This window comes from Thamnophis sirtalis, unplaced genomic scaffold (genome assembly GCF_051295495.1).
Source record: "Thamnophis sirtalis isolate CommonGarterSnake01/CBP01778 unplaced genomic scaffold, rThaSir2_p1.2 scaffold_12, whole genome shotgun sequence".
NCBI classification, from domain to species: domain Eukaryota; kingdom Metazoa; phylum Chordata; class Lepidosauria; order Squamata; family Natricidae; genus Thamnophis; species Thamnophis sirtalis.
The window spans coordinates 58430893-58450836 of record NW_028261392.1 but is presented as its reverse complement, the minus strand read 5'-3'; the positions used below and the strand labels follow the sequence as shown (position 1 = coordinate 58450836).

At 41.2% G+C, this 19944-nt stretch overlaps 1 protein-coding gene across 2 annotated transcripts in view; it reads left to right on the top strand.

Annotated features, from left to right (window-relative positions):
• Positions 1 to 19944, top strand: part of ASTN1 (astrotactin 1) — a 289142-nt gene that overhangs the window by 199453 nt on the left and 69745 nt on the right. For both annotated transcript variants that reach the window (XM_087726796.1, XM_087726795.1), the window contains exons 10-12: positions 170 to 307; positions 3221 to 3371; positions 17879 to 18045. In XM_087726796.1, coding sequence (XP_087582922.1) covers positions 170 to 307; positions 3221 to 3371; positions 17879 to 18045 — 456 coding nt within the window. The remainder of the gene's footprint in view (positions 1 to 169; positions 308 to 3220; positions 3372 to 17878; positions 18046 to 19944) is intronic.

The following is a 19944-nucleotide window of genomic DNA, read 5'->3' as shown; positions in this document are numbered from 1 at the left end:
ATATATAAATAAGATTGGAGAGAAAGAAGTAACTGAATTGCAGACTAGGTCAAGATAATTTAAATATCCTCTCTCTGCAAGCACAGAGATAAATACTGTAGAAAAATACTACTTTCTTGTGTTTTTCTGTATAGATTTCTAACTGATTAACTGTCTCCTATGGATGCAGGTTCACCTACACTCTTGGGGAAGGGATGTGGCTGCCTCTGAGCAAAAGTTTTGTGATTCCACCTGCTGAATTGGCCATCAATCCATCAGCCAAGTGCAAAACTGATATGACAGTGATGGAGGATGCTGTAGAGGTCAGGTATGTTCCATTCACAAATGAATCTTTGGGAATGCCTGGAAATTATGCACGGCAGAGAGAGAAACTCCTATCAGTAATGAGTCTCTGCTAAAGGATCGCCCACCAGAAATGGTGCAGTTCCAGATGCTGTAAATTATATAAAATTATGTACAGATGGTCAGTTTGCTGGCCCAGCTCTATTTTATTTCTGTACTAATAATCATATGCCTACATTTAGAGTATGGCATTTGGAAAAACGTAATGGGCAAGAGGGGACATCTGGAAAGTGTCAGTGCTCCTCCTTTATTCTACATGAGATAAGGGAGCAGAGAAATTATTTAGGGAACTTTTGAATTATGTCAAGTTAGTTTCACTGCTAGGAAATAAGCAAAAGGGAATAATTCACTGATTTATTTTAAAGCTTTTGTTTCATATCTTTAAATGTATTAACATTTTAACCTGCCTAATAAGAAATATCCTCTGGGAAAGTTATGCAAAATTTATATATAGAATGCCACTTTTCTGTTGAAACAATCTGAAAGTTTGCCATTTTAGAAAAATCCTCCTAAAACTATAGCAATAGCAATAGCAGTTAGACTTATATACCGCTTCATAGGGCTTTCAGCCCTCTCTAAGTGGTTTACAGAGTCAGCATATTGCCCCCAACAACAATCCGGGTCCTCATTTTACCCACCTCGGAAGGATGGAAGGCTGAGTCAACCCTGAGCCGGTGAGATTTGAACAGCCGAACTGCAGAACTGCAGTCAGCTGAAGCAGCCTGCAGTGCTGCATTTAACCACTGTGCCACCTCGGCTCTTCTCAACTATGGTGTGGCATAGGGACAAAGATGGAGTAATCTAAAAGCAAAATCAGAAAAGTAGTTCAATTAAAATAGAAGCTACTATCAATTCAAATTCATTATTGGCTTATCACCTTAATGCATGGATCTGCTACACTGGCCTGAAGAGCATACAATACTCCTGTGTTTAAGGTCCATGCATTTGAGAAGTTCTCTTTCTCATAATTACCTACCTCACTTCCAGAATTCATACAGAATGACTTTGTTTTATACTCTCTTTTAATCACATTAATAATAGCAATAGCAATAGCAGTTAGACTTATATACCACTTCATAGGGCTTTCAGCCCTCTCTAAGCGGTTTACAGAGTCAGCATATTGCCCCCAACAACAATCCGGGTCCTCATTTTACCCACCTCGGAAGGATGGAAGGCTGAGTCAACCCTGAGCCGGTGAGATTTGAACAGCCGAACTGCTGAACTGCAGTCAGCTGAAGTAGCCTGCAGTGCTGCATTTAACCACTGCGCCACCTCGGCTCTATAATATAGTTGGGGGTGGGAATGAATGAATCTATAAAGCTCATTACAGCTTTAGTATTGATTTTTATATTGTTTTATATTGTTAAATTGAACTTGACCATTTATTTTTGCCTTTTTATGGTTTTATTTTAAAACTAACACTGCTTAAATATTTGTTAGCGTTTTTGAAATATTCCCCAAGCAATTGTTTTGTGTTTATATTTTGAGGGGAAGATATTAAATTGCAAAGTTCAGGGAAAGAAGCCTTTCTCCACAGGAGTCCCTTCTCATCTATGTATTTATTTCAGAAATAGCAGAATTGACAAACTTGGGTGAAATGGGAATCAATCAAATTTCTCGCTCATCTCGGTGATAGCCCTGTAAATACTACATCGGGCTCTGAAAACTTTCTGCGATGCTATATGCATCAGTTGCAAAAAGAATTGACTGATATTTTATGATTGCCTAAAAGGAAAAAGGGAAAAAAGTACTCGGAACAGAGTATGGTGATAATCATAAAGCTTTAACATAATAAATCTCCACTCTAAACTTACACAGTACACATTTTACCATAACTCTCAGGACCTATACTCTGAAACAGTGGTGGGTTTCAAAAAAAATTGGAACCTACTCTGTGGGTGTGGCCTCCTTTGTGGGAGTGGCTTGTTGGCCATGTGACCTGGTGGGAGTGGCTCTCTCTTTTCCTTCCTTTTGTCTCTCTGTCCCTTTTTTCTTTTTTTCTTTCATCTCTCACTCTTTTTCTTTCTTTTTTCTTTCTTCTTTCATTCTTTCTTTCTTCCTTCCTTCCTTCTTCTCTCTCTCTCTCTCTCTCTCTCTCTCTCTCTCTCTCTCTCTCTCTCTGTGTGTGTGTGTGGCAGTGGTGGGTTTCAAAATTTTTTGGAACCTCTTCTGTAGGTGTGGCCTGCTTTCCGGGTCCACTAGTGGAACCTCTTCTAACCGATTCGTTAGATTTGACGCACCAGTTCTACTGAATAGGTGCGAACTGGTAGGAACCCACCTCTGCTCTGAAATTACTAGTTCAAACAGTGCAAGTTTATGGTAAAAGTAAGGAAAATTCTGAACCATTTTATCAGTGATCTGCCAAAGAAATATGCATACTAAAAAAGCAAGTGTACTTTCTGTGCACTTCTAATAATAAATGTATGAAGATGTATGTATGCAAAATCTATGAAGAAACACATTCCTCAGTCAATTAGATTTAAAGTTGGAGCCCAGTTTTCTAAGTCACCTGATATATATCCAGCATTCTTTGTATAATCATTATTGTGATCATTAATAACTTGTTAACCTCAGGTTATCTTTGCCTCTTCTGTGCCTTTTATCACGTTCTGATAACGTGATAGGAATGCGTAATAATTGAAATTGCAAGCTTTTCAGCCAACTTTATGTCCCTCTCCTGTTGTGGAGTTGACTCTCATCACACTTGTTCAAGAGAGCTAATGAAAGATGGGAATTACAGTTCATCAGTTTCAGGCTCTTTTCAATGATCTTTGAACCACTGGTGTGCTGAATTACTGGTTTTTTTGTTTTGTTTTTTGTTTTGGTCTTATTAACGTAATTGTTACTAGAATTGTAAATATGTTTCATTACATTGCAGGGAGGAACTGATGACTTCCTCCTCCTTTGATAACCTGGAGGTCCTCCTGGATTCTTTTGGCCCAGTTCGGGACTGTTCCAAGGATAATGGGGGTTGCAGCAAGAATTTCCGCTGCATCGCAGATCGAAAATTGGACTCCACTGGATGTATGGTTCGTATGCGCTTGATACGGAATTGTGAAAGGGCCTCTTGGAGAAATAAGAATAAGACAAAAAGGTTCCTTGACACTTGGAGTTCTCTGGGATTTGAGCTTTTCGATACCGAGCATTATAATTCTGCAGGCTATATGGCATCCTCATGCAACATATGGATGTCTCTTATCTTACCCAGGGCAAATGGGTAAGGATTTAAACTATTTCTGAGATCCTCACTTTGCCTTGTTTAAGACAGCAGATCAGTACAAATTGTATATTGTGACGGTTCCACCACAAAATCGCGGTGGACAAAATCGCGCTCGACGAAAGCGTGCATTTGACGTCATCACAGCACGACGAAAACATCGCGCTGTGATCGAAAAATGTAAAAATAAAGCTAAAAGCTTACCCTAACCCCCCAAACCTAACCCTAAACCTAACCCTTAACCTAACCCTAAATCTAACCCTAAACCTAACCGTTAACGTAACGCTAAACCTAACGCTCACCCTTAACCTAACGCTAAACCTAACACTCTAAATCTAACCCTAACCCTTAACCTAACCCTAACTCTAAACCTAACCCTTACCTTTATGTGAATCGGCTTGCTTTAATTTTAATTTTATTTCAATTTTTAATTTTTTTCGTCGCGCTGTGATGACGTCACATGCGCGCTTTTGTCGAGCGCGATTTTGTCCTCCGCGCTTTTGACGGGTCACGTATTGTGACACCTTTCACAAAGAAACACATGCACAACACTGCTTTATTTTTCTGCTCACAGCAGAAAACCAAAACCATGGAAAACATGCCATGCTCCAGCTTTGTCTTGAATATTAAATTCTGTAACTGTTCTTTATTCTATTACATTGGTAAACATGTACGTATTTAAGGCTGTCTTACATATTATACGCTTGCTATCCTGAGAATATGCTAGGCTTGCTGTCGTGGCCCGGCAGGAGCCGTTGGAGCTGCCGCCAGACTCCGACAGCGAGGGGTCTTATGAGTCGGCCCTGGAGGAGGTGGAGGACCCTGGACAGGGTGCCGATTCCGAGCAGGGCGAGGAGAGACTGGTTGGCCACCAGGTGGCGGCGGGGCCTTGGATCAGAGGGAGTGTTCAGGAAAACGCTTGTGAGTTGTTTCAGGATGCACGCCGTCGAAGGGCTACTCGGCGGCAAGAACCACTGAGTAATTGTAGGAGATGATTACGCTTAGCTGATGCTTATTAAGATCCTCTCCTGATTATAAAAGAGACTGTTTGTGCCACGTCCTTTTGCAGAAGTCAACGTTCATGATTCAGAGAAACCAACTTGGAGAAGTGGTTTGCTGTGAGAGCTTGTTTAAACCAACTTGGAGAAGGGGTTTGCTGTGAGAGTTTGTTTGCGTTGCCTAGTTTTGTAGGAGTTGCTGCCAGAGTGCTTATCTCTTTGTTTATTTTGGGCTTGCAGCCAACGAGAATCTGGACTGATTAAAAGTATTCTTATTTACGTTTGTTTGTGGCTTTCGTTCCTGGATGGAGAAGGGGGGTCAGAACAGCTTGCTATCCCAAGAATCTAGTTACATTTACATTAAGTTTGTACCATATACTTTGTATCTTCTTTGCAATTCATTCTAAGCAGAGGTAAACAACCTATACAGGATGGAGGGCATAAGGACCAGCCTATGACCAAAAATATGTGGCCATCAACATAAGTTCAAAAAGCTCTTGCCCTCCATCCTGTAGGTTTTTCACCTCTGCTTAGAATGAATTGCAAAGAGGATACAAAATGCATGGTGCAAACGTAATATAAATGTAACTTGAAATAGTGTCCTTTATATAATGCTTTTTCTTTAGATCAACGTTTATTCACCTTAGTCTTAAGTTCAGCCTTCCAATAAGAGCTTTCTTTTCCTTCCTTGCTAGGATAAGAGGGGGGGACATATACTATGAGTTCAGGGGTGGGTTTCTCGCCCCGTTCCAACCGGTTCGGTTGGAAAGGGGCCGGCAGCGTCCTCGTGCACGCGTGTGGTGCACGCATGCGTACTAGCGTCTGCGCGACGCTCCAGCTGCTCCTGGACGATCGCGCAGGCGCTGTATGCGTCCTGCGCATGCATGGAAGCGCAGAACTCGTCAAAACCGGGTAAGGACCGCGGGCGGGCGTGCCCTTCGCCGTTCCCGGAAGTTACTTACTTCCGGGTTCGGCGACCAACCGGTTCGCAGGGACCGCCACGAACCGGTTGAAACCCACCCCTGTATGAGTTAGATTTCAATGTAATGCGATTTCACATGTATACTGTTTCTCTTTAATTTCTCCGTAAAAATAGGACAAGCTGAATACATTGACATATAGTAGAAATACACCAAGGGGAGGAGGAGTGGGGTAGAAGGAAGATGGGTAGAGGGGGCGGGAGAGAAGATGGGAGGGAGGGTGAGAAGGAAGGGAGGGAGTGGACTGGGAGAGAGGAGTGGTAGAGGGGGAGGGGAAGTAGGGTAGAGGGGAATGATGGAGGGAAGATAGTAAGTTGGAGGGGGGGCAGAAGAAAGAGGTGTATGGAGAGCGGAAGAGGTATATTGGGTTTCTATTTGAGTTTGAGTTTTATTTTATTTATATTTCTGGGGGTATTGTTGACAAGTGGAACTGCTGTGATTATTGTTTAATGTTGTATGGCCCCGGTTATGCACAGTATATATGTGACTGTATGAAAATGAAAAATGGAAAATAAAAACATTTTAACAATGAAGATGGAAGATACTGTAGCAGAAAATGAGACAAGACCGGCTCTTTGTCAGAGGGAAAGGTTTATTTGCGCAAAGGTTCAGTAGCGATTGGGCAAGCAAAAATCTGAACCCCGAAGGGCAGTTGTTTACAGTCTTTTATACTTTTAGCCAACATACCGATCATCCCAAAGTACCTGGCCTTCCTGTGTCACGTAGACCTCATATACAATCTCCCAAAACAGAGACAGGACATTCATTGCTCATTTACCTCCCCACAGGGGGTATTGGTACAAATATCCTGTTTCATTTGTTTTAGTTAGGTGAAGCCAACAGAACAACTAATCTTAAGGGTAATCATTCCTTTTTCCCATTCCACATGGTAAAGAAGCTTTTAACACCCAAATAATCTGTCTAGTTGTCAAATTCTCTTTTAATACTGTTAGAAAGAGAACAAAAAATGAAATTGAGGAAACTTGAGTGTGTCGGAAAGAAAAGGAAAAAGGAGGGGAATAGTAATGACAGAAAGATAAAGAACTTTGCTCTTGAATCGCCCCATGATTCAAACCTCCCCCTCTATTATTTCTCTGCAGCAAATTGTTCATGGAGGAATGCCCTTGTTCTCCTCTGCTCCAAAGAAAGTTTAAAGGCCCTGAGCTACATAGGACAGTGATGGCAAACCTTTTCAGCACCCAATGCCCAAACCGGAATGTGTGTGCATGTGCGTGCATGTGCCGCAGTGCCTAAAACCCAAAGACCAGCTGGCACATGCATGCCTGGGTTTTGGCCATTTTCAGGGCTGTTTTCAGGGTGTTTGTTCGGGTTATTTTCATGCTGTTTTTGGCCTGAAAATGACCCACAAAACTGCATGGGGTTTTTTGCTGTTTTGGGGAGCATTTTCTGGCACCCACAAAAACCAGCTGTGCATGTGAGCACTGGAAACCAGAAGAGCAGCTGGCAATGGCGTGCGTGCCCACAGAGAGGGCATGCGTGCCATAGGTTCACCATTACGGACATAAGGCAAAGGAAATCTAATATTTCTCTCTCCAGCGACTTTGCCAAATTGTTCTGTTCCCACTCAACCACCCAGTTAAAGAAATGGGTGGAGGGGAGCCTCCATTAATTTATTTTTAGAGTAAAGAAAGCCTAGAAAGGAAGCTTCCTGCTATATAATTAACATAGGGAGTTTGATGCTCTCTATGCACCTGGCAGGAAGAAGCATTTATACTTCGCATCCTAATGTGTGTATTTGCATGATAAGGATGTGGCGAACATCTGTTCGTGTGCTTGCAGTTTACATTTGCAGTAGATGTATTTTTAATCTACAAAGAGATCTTTCAATGAATGTAAAGTGACTTGAGAATGGGTGATTCATTTCTTTATTAGCATAATATGTTTCAGTTTTGTTTAACCATTAGAAAAAAAAATGTTCTGGAGTTCCAGAGACTGTGTCCTTTGTACAATGCTTCTCTTTAGATCAAGGTTTATTTCTCTGTTCTACTACATGACCTTAAAATGATAGGAAGACTACAGAATGCAAAATGGAGTACAGTCCAGATTGAGGACACTTTGCCATCAGAGGCAAGGAATATATATACTGTAGATTACCACTGCATAGTCTACAAATCCTTATCATTCAGATTTGGATAAGGGGTTATGTAGTGCTCGAATAGAATCCCTTGTGGAGAAGCCTTTTACGAGTATGTTCTTTTTTCCCTTTATAGAAATTCATATGATTTTATTGTATGCTAGAAAGCATCGTGCTTTAGGTGGTAACCTATGAATTCAAATGTCTACCAATCCATTAAAAAAATAGCCTGTTTGCAGTATAAGGGGTTTTGCAAAGTGAATGTATTAAAAAAAAAAAAAAAAGTGATTTGGAATAAAACTGAAGAAAGGGATTTCTGGAAGGAATATTGTAGACTTTTGGATAGGTACAATTGTGTTATATTAAGCCGTAGAATTGAAACAAATGCTATAAATGCTATGAGGAAAAAAATGATATAAAGGAAATAATAAATGTTACGAGAATATTGAAGAATTGGTAAAATGGCAAATCTAACAAAAAAACATTAAAATATGGGTGTAATTTTGACACAGATTGGCTACATGGCTTGTTTAATGTTGTGGAAAGCCTGCAACTGTGCCTAACCATTGGGAGAATGCAGTTATTGTTCCCTTTTAAATAGCAAGAGTAAATGCAAAAACTACAGGTGAGTTAGTTCCTGCATGTGCCTGAGAATATGTTTAGCAGAATTTTGATTTAATGAATAACGTTGGAAAAGAAGATACGTATGGGAATTGCTTTCCAGCTTGATGCTGAGCAAGTGATATACAGATCAGCTTGTTGCTCTTCAGCAATTATTGAGAAACATATGAATGCGAGGAAAATATAATAAATATTTATTGATTTGGAGAAGTGCATAGTAAAGAGAATACACATGAACTATGCAGTGTTTTGCATGAATATGGAATTGAAGATTGGTTCTTGGCATAAATTGATCAGTATTAGTAAAATATATGGGAGACAGAGAAGACACATAACACCAGTGGGTGCAGAATGTGAGAGCACACCACAACAAACTCCCAAAATATGAACCAATCACCTTCCCAGTAGTAGACATGCAGCAGTGGGCCAAGAATATGAAGAGCTGGACAGCACGTGGCTCAGACATAATTCATAGTGTCTAAAGAAACTAACAGCTATGCATGAATGCCTAGAAGTATAGATGAACCAGCTGCTAACAGCAGAATCCCACCCAGACTGACACAAGAAAGGACAGTGGTGATCATGAAAGACCATGAATGAAAGAAGGGAACAGCACTGTCCAATTACCAACCAATAACCTTCCTCCCTACAACATGAAAGGTCCTCTCAAGCGTCATAATCATCAAGCTCACACATTAGGAACAACAGAGAGGTTCAAAACATCATTTGTTCATAGATACAGAAGTTGGCCAAGACTCAAGGTCTAGACAAACCACTCTGATCACAACCTGGCTTAACTACAGGACAGCCTATGACTCAGTGCCACACACATGGATCTATCATGCCTGGCTCCATACAGACTCAACAGAACACAAAGGACCTTCCCCGAGAATATAATGGGAGTATGGAAGACAACTGGAAGTCAACTCAAAACAGTTCACACAAGTGACCATCAACTGCAATATATACAAAGGTGATGCACTGTCCCTACTGTTGTTTTGCATAGACTTGAACCTTCTTCACCCAAATAATCACTGGATTGGACTGGATTGACATTTAAGAGTACAACTACTGTGAGCCACTTCCTCTACAAGGAAGACATCAAACTGTATGCTAAGAATAATCAAGACATCTACTTGATCTATAGTGAAGACATTAGGATTGGAGAAATGTGGCTGGATGGTAATTAAGAGAGGGGAGGTAGTTAAGACTGATGAAGTGGAACTATCAGTGAGCCACATAATAGACACACCGATCAGCTACAAGTAGGTACTTATGTTAGGATAAATGTAAGTTGAATGCATTGAAAAGCTATGTATGTGATAGAAGAAATAAAGGAGCCAAGAATGAATGAATAATAAATGAATGTTGACTGAATATAGAAGTTAACCAGTATAAAAAGGTTTGTTTAGGTAGTTTGGTTATATATAGAGAAGAATGAAGATCAGATTTCATGGTTAATGTTTACGGTTTAGTTTAGTTTAGTTTAGTTTTATTGGTTTTGTATGCCGCCCACTCCCGAAGGACTCTGGGCGGCTTACAATAAAACAGGGAGAGGGGATAAATAAGACAATACAAGACAATACAACACTTTAAAAATACAGCAACATTCACAATTGAAGTGGGGCCGGATACTTCAACAGCCCCCAGCCTGCCAGAACAGCCAGGACTTAGTAGCTTTACGGAAGGCCGGGAGGGTAGTGAGGGTCCGGATCTCCACGGGGAGCTCGTTCCAGAGGGCCGGAGCAGCAACAGAGAAGGCTCTCCCCCGGGAGATCGCCAGCCGACATTGGCTGGCAGATGGAATCCGGAGAAGGCCAAGCCTGTGCGATTGAATCGGTCTTTGGGAGGTAATTGGCAGGAGGCGGTCTCTCAGGTACCCAGGTCCGATGCCATGCAGGGCTTTATAAGTAACGACAAGCACCTTGAAGCGTGTCCGGAGACTAATGGGCAGCCAGTGCAGCTCGCGGAGGATAGGTGTAACGTGGGTGTACCTAGGAAAGGAAGGAAGCGTGAATAAGTCCAAAGGAATAGGGAGACTGAGAATGTCTTAATTGGATGGAGTTTATAAGATCCTCCCGGAAAGAAAACTGAGAACTTACAAAATATGAAAAGTTGCATGGATCATTGTACTGAACTATGAAATGAAAGTTGTAGGATAACCTCTGTGGGCTAGGCATCTTTTAATTCTAAGCTTTATAAATTCTACATGTTGCATTAGCCGAGATTACTTCTTACGGGAACAAGAGAGCATCTGTGCTTATACAGAGTGCCATTGAAGAATTGTGGATCAGAAAATGTCAGTGCTTTCCTCAAGTTTTGGCTTCGGTATTCTCCTAGTAAGCAGTAACATGGGGACTGAACCAAGAAATTAATTCTTTCTCTAGAGTGTACACTCCTTCCTTGCCTGCTGTCTTTGTGCATCTGCCAATTTCATTTCTTACGAGGAAATACATGCTAAGTGCTTTGTGGCAGATGTTCCTTCCATCCACCTCTGCACTGTATCTCATTGACTCACAGCACATCTTCCTGCCCCCTCCCCCCCTTTTGCACCAGGGCTGGCATGAGAAATAGGTGGAAAGCAATCCATCTGCTTCATACTCTGGCTGTGAAGCTGTTGAATCTGTCTTAGTGCTGACATTTTCCCTTTTCACCTGCTTTTGTGCTGGGAGAGGCATTATGCCAAAGATGGATGTGTAAAGGAATTAGTGAAGAGCTCAGCAAATGGAAATATTTTTACACAGCTACCTCTAAAATAGCTGCTGAGAGAGTCTGTGCTGACAGCAGCAGAAGTATGGATTAAGAGGAGGAATCTATGCGTAGAATTCCTTTCTCTGTAGCCTTCAAGCTAGACAACACGCAAAATTACAATATTTAGTAATATAATTCATATATTCGTGCACACAACATTCTTAACATTATAGTTTGCTTCACAATGCAGATATATAATAGGCAAGTACACACCCTAAGCTGATAATGTATCATCGTTTTAGTTAGTAGCAGACAGTTTTAAACTAATTTGTATACATTTTAAACAAAGTAATTAATATTAGGGATATATCAGAATGATACATTTATAAAAACCTCTTGATGCTTTTGTTCCTTAAATCCATGAAGTAATACATGTTGCTATTGTAGCCAAATCTTATAAAGTAATTCAATGATCATTGTTGCTATCTGAAGATGAAAATTTATGATTGGAGTCGGGGTGAAGAATTGAATTTTGGAAAATTTGCAGTCTCACAGTTGGGCATATAATTTAGCTGTATTTCATTTTTCATTTAAGCATAGATTGAATGCATTTTGCAAACATTCTTGTGTTTTGGCTTAATAGTGGAATGTCTGACCTCTCTTGCAATTTCTCACCCCTTTAATTGTATGAAAACGGTCTGGAAACTCCTTGGTTGTTTAAGATCCTTTCCTAACAAGAGCAGTTTTGGGTTAAAAAAGAAAATGAAAGCCTCTCTAAGTATAGAGAATTGGAAAGTGAACTATTGTATTATGCTATGATATAATCAATCATGTGCATTTAAACTTGTGTACTTTTCACAAATATCTCCCTGTACCTATGAGGTGTGTATATGTGTGTACCAGTGGTGGGTTTCAAAAATTGTTCGAACCTACTCTGTGGCCTCCTTTGTGGGAGTGGCTTGCTGCCCATGTGACTGGATGGGAGGGGCTTGCCACCCATGTGACCGGATATGAAGATGCCGACGACACTTGTCAGAACCACCTTAAATTACCTCACACACAGCACTGGCATGCATAAGAATAGGATGTAAACTTGTTTTTTAAAAGGCATCTTTGGTTTGCGTTAAAACAACTTCAACACACACAATGTTCTGATTGCACCACAAACGCAGTAGTCATCCTTACCTTTCACAGAGGCACTGAGTTTTATAAATAGGAGCATGATAGTGTAGAATAATCATATCCAAGGACCAGTGGTGGGTTTCAAAAAACTTTGGAACCTCTTCTGTAGGTGTGGCCTGCTTTCCGGGTCCACTGGTGGAAGCTCTTCTAACAGGTTCGGTAGATTTGACAAACCGGTTCTACTGAATAGGTGCGAACTGGTAGGAACCCACCTCTGGTGTGTACACACAACACACACAAATCTTAACCAGTGGTGGGATTCAAATAATTTACCAACCAGTTCTCTGCCCTAATGACCAGCTGGGTAGGCGGAGCTCGATGGTCATGTGATCATGTGGCCGTGGCCAAGTTAATGTCACTCAGGTCGATGGGCACTTCGCCTTAGTTGTTACAATGGTAATAAGGGTTAACTGGAGAGGCAGTTTCTGTAAGCAGGGCAATAAAGATGAGGCTAGAAACAACACCAGAATGTTTCCTTCCCGCCTTCCTTACAGGATTAGCCCCGTAAAGTGGGAAAAAACAAAAGATTTCTTCCAACAACCGGTTCTCCGAACTGCTTAGAAAGTTACCAACCGGTTCTCCCGAATAGGTGCGAACTGGTTGAATAGGTGCGAACTGATCTTACCTATTCATCTTAAAGGCCAGAATGTTTTATTCATGCATTGTTTTTGAAGGGGATGGGCATACATCATTACTTTATATGCAGGAGGCCCATAGTTTAATCTCGGGTATCTTTAGCGAGAACAAAAAAGGCCTTCCGTGGCCTCACTTTTGGAACCTTGAAGATTTAAGCCAGTCAATGTAAATAATACCAAGCAAGAATGGCTAAGAATTTCCTTTGAGATGCCTAAGTTTATCTTATAGAAAGATCTTGAAACTGAACACAAAAGAAAAGAAAAAGAAAATTACACGTGAGAGGAAGCAGAACTGGCAGACCTGCTCATCCCAGTGCTAATCTATAATTATAATTTCCAATGTGTCTCTTTGTGAGGTAGAAATATGCATGGAAGATGTGACAAGACATATAAATAATACATCTAATATAGAAATCATGGTCTTGAACAGTCAACGTATTATATCTGCAAATCTTAAATCCTGTTCTCTTGAGTTTCAATGCTGGTGTGCTGCAATGAGATAAAGCAGGCAATTTATTAAAACAATAAGTAAACATATATAGTATACTAGAAGTGCAACACCGAAGTATTCACACACAGTCAAGTGTGTCTGTGTGTCTGTGTTGTACTTCTAATATTCTTATATGATTAACATGTTTTTTTAACCTATTGAACTTTGTATAAATGAGACTCCTATTTCATAAATATTTATCCATACAAAATCTATGTACATATAGGCAGTCCACTCACAGGTAGCAATGTAATCAGGCCTCCACTCCATTGAGTAAATGGGGCCATACATTAATCTTTCCAGTGCCGGATTTAGATGAGAAGAGGCCCTAGGCTATTCCACTTATGAGGCTCTTTCACCTCCCATTTTTAAGTTTGTAAATTACATGAGAGACAATAAAATACATAATTACTGTGATATATCAATATATATCAATATATATATATAGCTGGCCTCCCGACGGAGGGCGGCTCTGCTCTGCGACAAAGGCAGCGAGGCCAGCCGCCTCCCCTGCTGCGCTCAGCTGCCCAGCTCGGCCCCCTGGCTGCTGGTGGGCTCCGCATCGACGGGGCGGCTACTGGGAGCGGCCGCGCCTCTCGCCCGACCGCCGGTGCAGGGAACATGGGCGGGCTCCCCAACTGCCGCGGCGCTGGAATGATCTTAACCAATACATTTTTATGTTTGTTTATTAGTCATATGCATAGAATTTCTCCTTATTTTTGGTTCAGTGTTTTAGTGTTCACTGTTTTTAGAATAGTGTAATTTTAATTTTGCTAACAATTTGAATGTAGGCCCCTCTTGATCTTGAGGCCCTAGGCTGAAGCCTAGTTAGCCTATAGGAAAATCCAGCCCTGAACCTTTCCAATGTTGCAATATCACTCTTATAGCTATAGTAAGAGAATCCATTATATTGGCAGATGAGTAGAATGAAGAATAAAGTTCTTACATTGCGTAGATCCTAGACAAATGGGAGAGCGTCTTAACTTCTATACTTAGAATGTCAACAAATCTTAACCTATGGCTTGTATAACAAAAAATAATATATAGAATTTATCACACTCTATAACATCTGTATAGAAAAGGATTGCCTAGAACAGCATTTTATTGGAGATGAAATATGAAAGATGCTTCTTTAAGACACAATTTTCTACAATATCCTATACTTACTAAATTTTGGGGAAAAGTAGAGGTCTATATAAATGTGACTGTGCAACAAAAGCTAAAATTTTCAGAGGATATTTCTGTTTCTCTTGAATTACCATGCCAACAGGTTTGGTACTAAGGAATTGGCAAGGCTGCTGAGAAATAGCATATGGGAAGGAAACAAATGTGATAAAATAGGGATGCATATTGCAGCTTTCCTTAACCTGCTTTCCTTCAGATGAATTGGGCTACAAATCCGGAGATTGGAATATTGTAGAAAGGTGTGAACTTAGAAAGGATGTAGAAAATTGCCATTCTTGGAATTTTCTGCTGATGACTCACAATAATGTTTGACTGAGTTAAACACTAAATCAACATGGAAGGATATTAATTCATTTTAATTCGTTAGATTGTGCTCAAGGCAGTTTGTTTTTTATACCAATGTATATACAAACATACTTGTACAAATGCAAATATATTTCAAAGCAAACACACAAACGCACATATATATACACACACACTACTACTACTACTCTTTCCCTCCCATAAAAATAACCCTGACTGTCCCAAGCCACCCAGTCTGCTTCCAACTCTGAGGACTGACCTAAATTTTCATCTCTTGAGTCCTAATTCTACATCATAACCACTAGATCATACTGACTGTCAAACTGAAAAAGGTAACCAAAGGGGGGCTGAAAGAGAAGGAGCACCCAATTATCTATTCTGTAAGAAAGTAATTCCGTAAGCATGGAATTATAAAAGTCCATTTGGGTTTATGTGAAATACATTGTGAAGACCGTGACCCGTCAAAAGCGTGAACGTCATAAGCGCGCCGACAACACTGCGGCGCTAAAACCGCAATTTCAAAAGCGCGCCGACAACAGCGCGCCAACAACAGCGCGCCGACAGAAGCGCGATTTCATTTAAGGTAAGATTTACAGTTAGGTTGAGGGTTAGGTTGAGGGTTAGGTTGAGGGTTACATTACAGCGCGCTTCTGTCGGCGCGCTTCTGTCGGCGCGCTTTTGTCGGCGCGCTTTAGGGCTAATTAGTCGCTCATTCGTCGCACGGTTTTGTCACCGCGCTTTAGACACCGCGGTTTAGTCAGGCGCGCTTTTGTTGTGCACGCATTTGTGGTGGAACCATGAAGACAAGCCAAACATATTTAGTCTAACAGCAATACGAGGAGAGCTTGTCAGGCGGTGATGAAATTTTCCTAAAAGGGACCCAGGAGATGGTCTTTCTGGATTTTAGTGTGGAATAAATTGTGGTGCTACAGGTTTCTCAACCTTGGCGGTTTTAAGATGTATGAACTTCAACTTCCAGAAATCCCCAGCCAACATGAGTAGAAGTTCACACATCTTAAAGCTGCCGCTGTTAAGAAACATTGCTGTAAGGAATAAACTAGCAGAAAAAACAAGGCCACCAATCTCTCCCAGCAAGCTCACGCCGGTAATATTACTGCAATTATAGTATAGTTAACACATGGTTTTGTGTCTGGCATACAAGGGAAAGCTGAGACAACATCACATCAAGGCGCGGATTTTATATTTTTACCTGTGCAAGCTGAGTTTGCAATTCACTTGTGAATTCTCCTGCCAAAGACCTGTATCACTTAATAGGAAGTATTGCAAAAGCATTCCTATAAAAAAGATCATTCTTGTTTCTGTGATTTTCTAAGCCCTTGTAAGTCATGAGTTGCAAAGGAGAGGAACAGGAAAAAGGGAAAGGCAGAAGAAGGGGGGAAGGTTAAAAAGGAGGAAGAGAAAGGAGAGAAGGGAAGGGAGAGGTGGAAAGAAGGAAGGAGAGAAGAAAGAGAAGAAAGTGGGATAGGAAGGAGGGAGGGAAGAAGGTAGGGAAGCAAGGAGGGAAAGAGGGAGGGAAGGAAGGAGAGAAGGAGAGTAGATAGGAAGGAAGGAAGGAGGGAGGGAAGAAAGGAGGGAATTTAAGAGAAAAGAAAGGAAGGAGGGAAGGAGGAAAAGAAGGAGGGAAGATATGAGAGAAGGAGGGGGAGATGGAGAGAGGAAAGGGAGGGGGAAGGAAAGGAGAAAAGGAGAAAAGGAAGGAGGGAAGGAGAGAAGGAGGAGGGAGGGAAGGAAGGGGAGTGGGAAAGAAGAAACAAGGGAAGGAAAGAGGGAGGGAGGGAAGAAGATACCTAACCTTTGATGTCTATAATGATTTTGATATTATGGGAATGTCTCGAAACGTAGTCAAATGTAAAGTAAAACAGTGGATGTTGTATTGTCTTTTACCAGCTATTGGTTGTTGTATTTTTCTTTTACTAATAAAAATACTTTAAAAAATTAAAAAAAGAAATCAATTAATTAGTAGAAAACACACATATACTCAAGTCTCTTTTGTCCACCCCTTACTTTGAAGCACATCCTGTCAGCCAGATGGGAAGTCACTCTGATGAGGATGGGTGCTGGGCTGGATTCCTAGACGCCTCATTTGCTTGTTTGCCATCGCCCCCAAACATCTGGGTCTTCCCATTGACTGCTGGCATTATGCAAACATTTAGAATTCTCCTGTGCGTAGCCGTTCCAGCTGGCATGGATGGAGGAGGAGCAACATGGGGCAGAATGAGACTCTAGTGAGCCTACGGGGGACTGTTTGTTCTGGAAATTGCAGAATTAATGTCATTGAGCAACCTGTGTCTTATTGTGTGAGTTTTCATCACCAGGATCACAAGGGGAAAAAAAACATTTCGGATGGAAATCCTCTGTTAAATCCACATGCGCCAAAAGAGAAGAAAAGGGAGGGGGGGATAAAGCCTGCAGCTCTTCCTACTTTATCCTACAAAATGTCCCACTTGAAAGCCAAGCCTTATTGATGGGATTATCAGTCAGCTTTATAGCCCTTTAATTCACTTCAGTTGGACTTGTTTATGGGTTGGGCAATTTCAAAACTAAAGCAAGTTGAAAAAGTAGTTTCTGCTTAATGAGAGCCTCTGGATCTCGTCTATTTCATGGCTGAGCGTATAAGCCAGAGTGTGGCTGTGTAGCCTGAGGCAGCACCTAGTTCATAGTTCTCTGCAAACACATCTTTCCTCTTGAAAATGACCGGAGGGAATAGTGTGCTGGCTCTGACTGTTAATCACCCTGGTTGGTGTTGATGTGTACTTGAAGTTATACACTTCAATAATGGTTGCAGAAACTGTAAAGATGAAAAGGAAGAGATTTTTTGCAACAGGAAGTGCAACGCAGATTATAAGATGAAAGTGTGAATGATGCTGCGGAATTAAATAGCAGAAATTGGCTGTAAAGTTTGCAAGAAGCTACCCCAAATCTCAGTGCTAAGATGAAACAATGCCACTAATTCAGTTTTTCTCCTCACTGTATGAACTGAGCATGTGGAACAAGCAATGCAGTCACAACCCTTGTGATGTTTCTGTTGGGGGTAACGAACCCTTTTGTGTACTGTGCAGTGCTCCGCATAAAATCTATGCTCACCTGGTTCGTGTTGCTATTCTTCTTCCTCTGCTAGTGTCCCCCCGGCCTCAGCCCCATGAAAGATGGCACGGGCTGCTACGATCGCCACATAGGAGTGGACTGTTCAGATGGATTCAACGGCGGTTGTGAACAACTCTGTCTACAACATATGATGCCGTTACCCGAAGACCCTTCTTTGTACAATATACTTATGTTTTGTGGGTGAGTTCCACAAACCTTTCTGGGATCCTCTACAGTGAGACCTTACTCCAAACCAGTGGTGGGATTCAGCCGGTTCGCACCTATCCGGGAGAACCGGTTGCTAATTTTCTAAGCAGTTCGGAGAACTGGTTGTTGGAAGAAATCTCATTTTGTTTTTTCCCACTTTACAGGGCTAATCCTGTAAGGAAGGCAGGAAGGAAGCATTCTAGTGATGTTTCTAGCCTCATCTTTGTGGCCCTGCTTACAGAAACCACCTCTCCGGTTAACCCCTGTTACATTGTAACAGCTAAGGTGAAGCGCCCATCGAACTGAGTGAGGTAGAGTTGGCCACACCCACACGGTCACATGAGAACCGAGCCCCACCTACCCAGCTGGTCATTAGGGCAGAGAACCGGTTGTTAAATTCTTTGAATCCCACCACTGCTCCAAACCATACCCAGACAGACATATAAGATTAAGATACACACACACACACACACACACACACACACACACACACAAAAACACACACACACACTTTTCAATTTCTATATTTGCATACATGATGGTAGCACATTTGTAGCAAATATGTTATTTCAAGATTGCTTTATAGTGCCTTTCCTTTCACTGCTACTCATACTCATTTCAAAATAACGAATTCCTGACTATTCCATGTAATAATACCGTAAGTTTAATATTCAAGATTGTCAGGGGAAAAAAAGTTAAGGTGGCAGCTGTGATAGTGCAATTAAAATTGTGGGTTGCAGGTAGAGCTTTAATTACACTGTTGTGACTGCCATCTTGATTTTTTTTTTTTTACTATTCCCTGTGGATCCTTGTTACTATTTAAATCTTGTCTAACTATTGCTTTCTGTTCTATAATGTGATATCTGAATAATAAGTATTCCTTCCTGGAGAAGCCTGCCAAATGTAGCCCATACCAATGAATATGTGACAATGGTTGTCTTTAAACTTTTTTTATACATTTCATTTATGCTCTCTTGACTGCAGGAATAATTATACATAGCATGGGTCATGTGTTTGGAGTATACACATGAAGCCTTTCATTCTTTTTTCCTGGGAAAATTATTAACATTTCCCAGCACTTAGATTCAATTCCTGAAAGCCCATGAGAGTATGAATGTAGCACCTATCTGTAGCCATGTACAATAATTTTGTTGGTTCTCAAGCTCACACAGCTATCTCTGCAGCTGCTGTACGATCCGAAGATACGGCTACTTTAAAGAGCTGCAGGCAGGTGCTTTAATCATAGCTTCCATGTTCTGAAATTCTTTTTGGAATGACCACCAAAGTATTGCACATCACTAATATTTAACATCTTTTGTTCAATCCTATCCAGTGGTGGGTTTCAAAAATGGTTGGAACCTACTCTGTGGGTGTGGCCTCCTTGGTGGGAGTTGCTTGCCACCCATGTGACCAGATGGGAGTGGCTTGCCGCCCATGTGACCGGATATGAAATTATGAATTAGTACTTAGGTCGGTCCAAGTAGCTATTCAGAAACTCTGGCATTGAAGCATGCAAGTCTTAAAGTTGTCAAGTTACAAGATCCTCGCCAGTGGTGGGTTTCAAAATTTTTTGGAACCTCTTCTGTAGGTTTGGCCTGCTTTCCGGGTCCACTGGTGGAACCTCTTCTAAACGGTTCGGTAGAGTTGACGAACCGGTTCTACCGAATAGGTGCGAACTGGTAGGAACCCACCTCTGATCCTATCATAATATATTTGGTTGCAGTGGAAAAAAAACCTCTTATTTACCATGAAAATTTTAATAACAGGGTTCCTGATAGCAGATTAAGGAGTTATCTTTAGCAACCAGAGTTTAAGACATTTCACGATCATTAAAAAAAATAGGAAACCTGTCACCCTTCAATTATTACTGAGTTGCAGTTCACAGTCTAGATT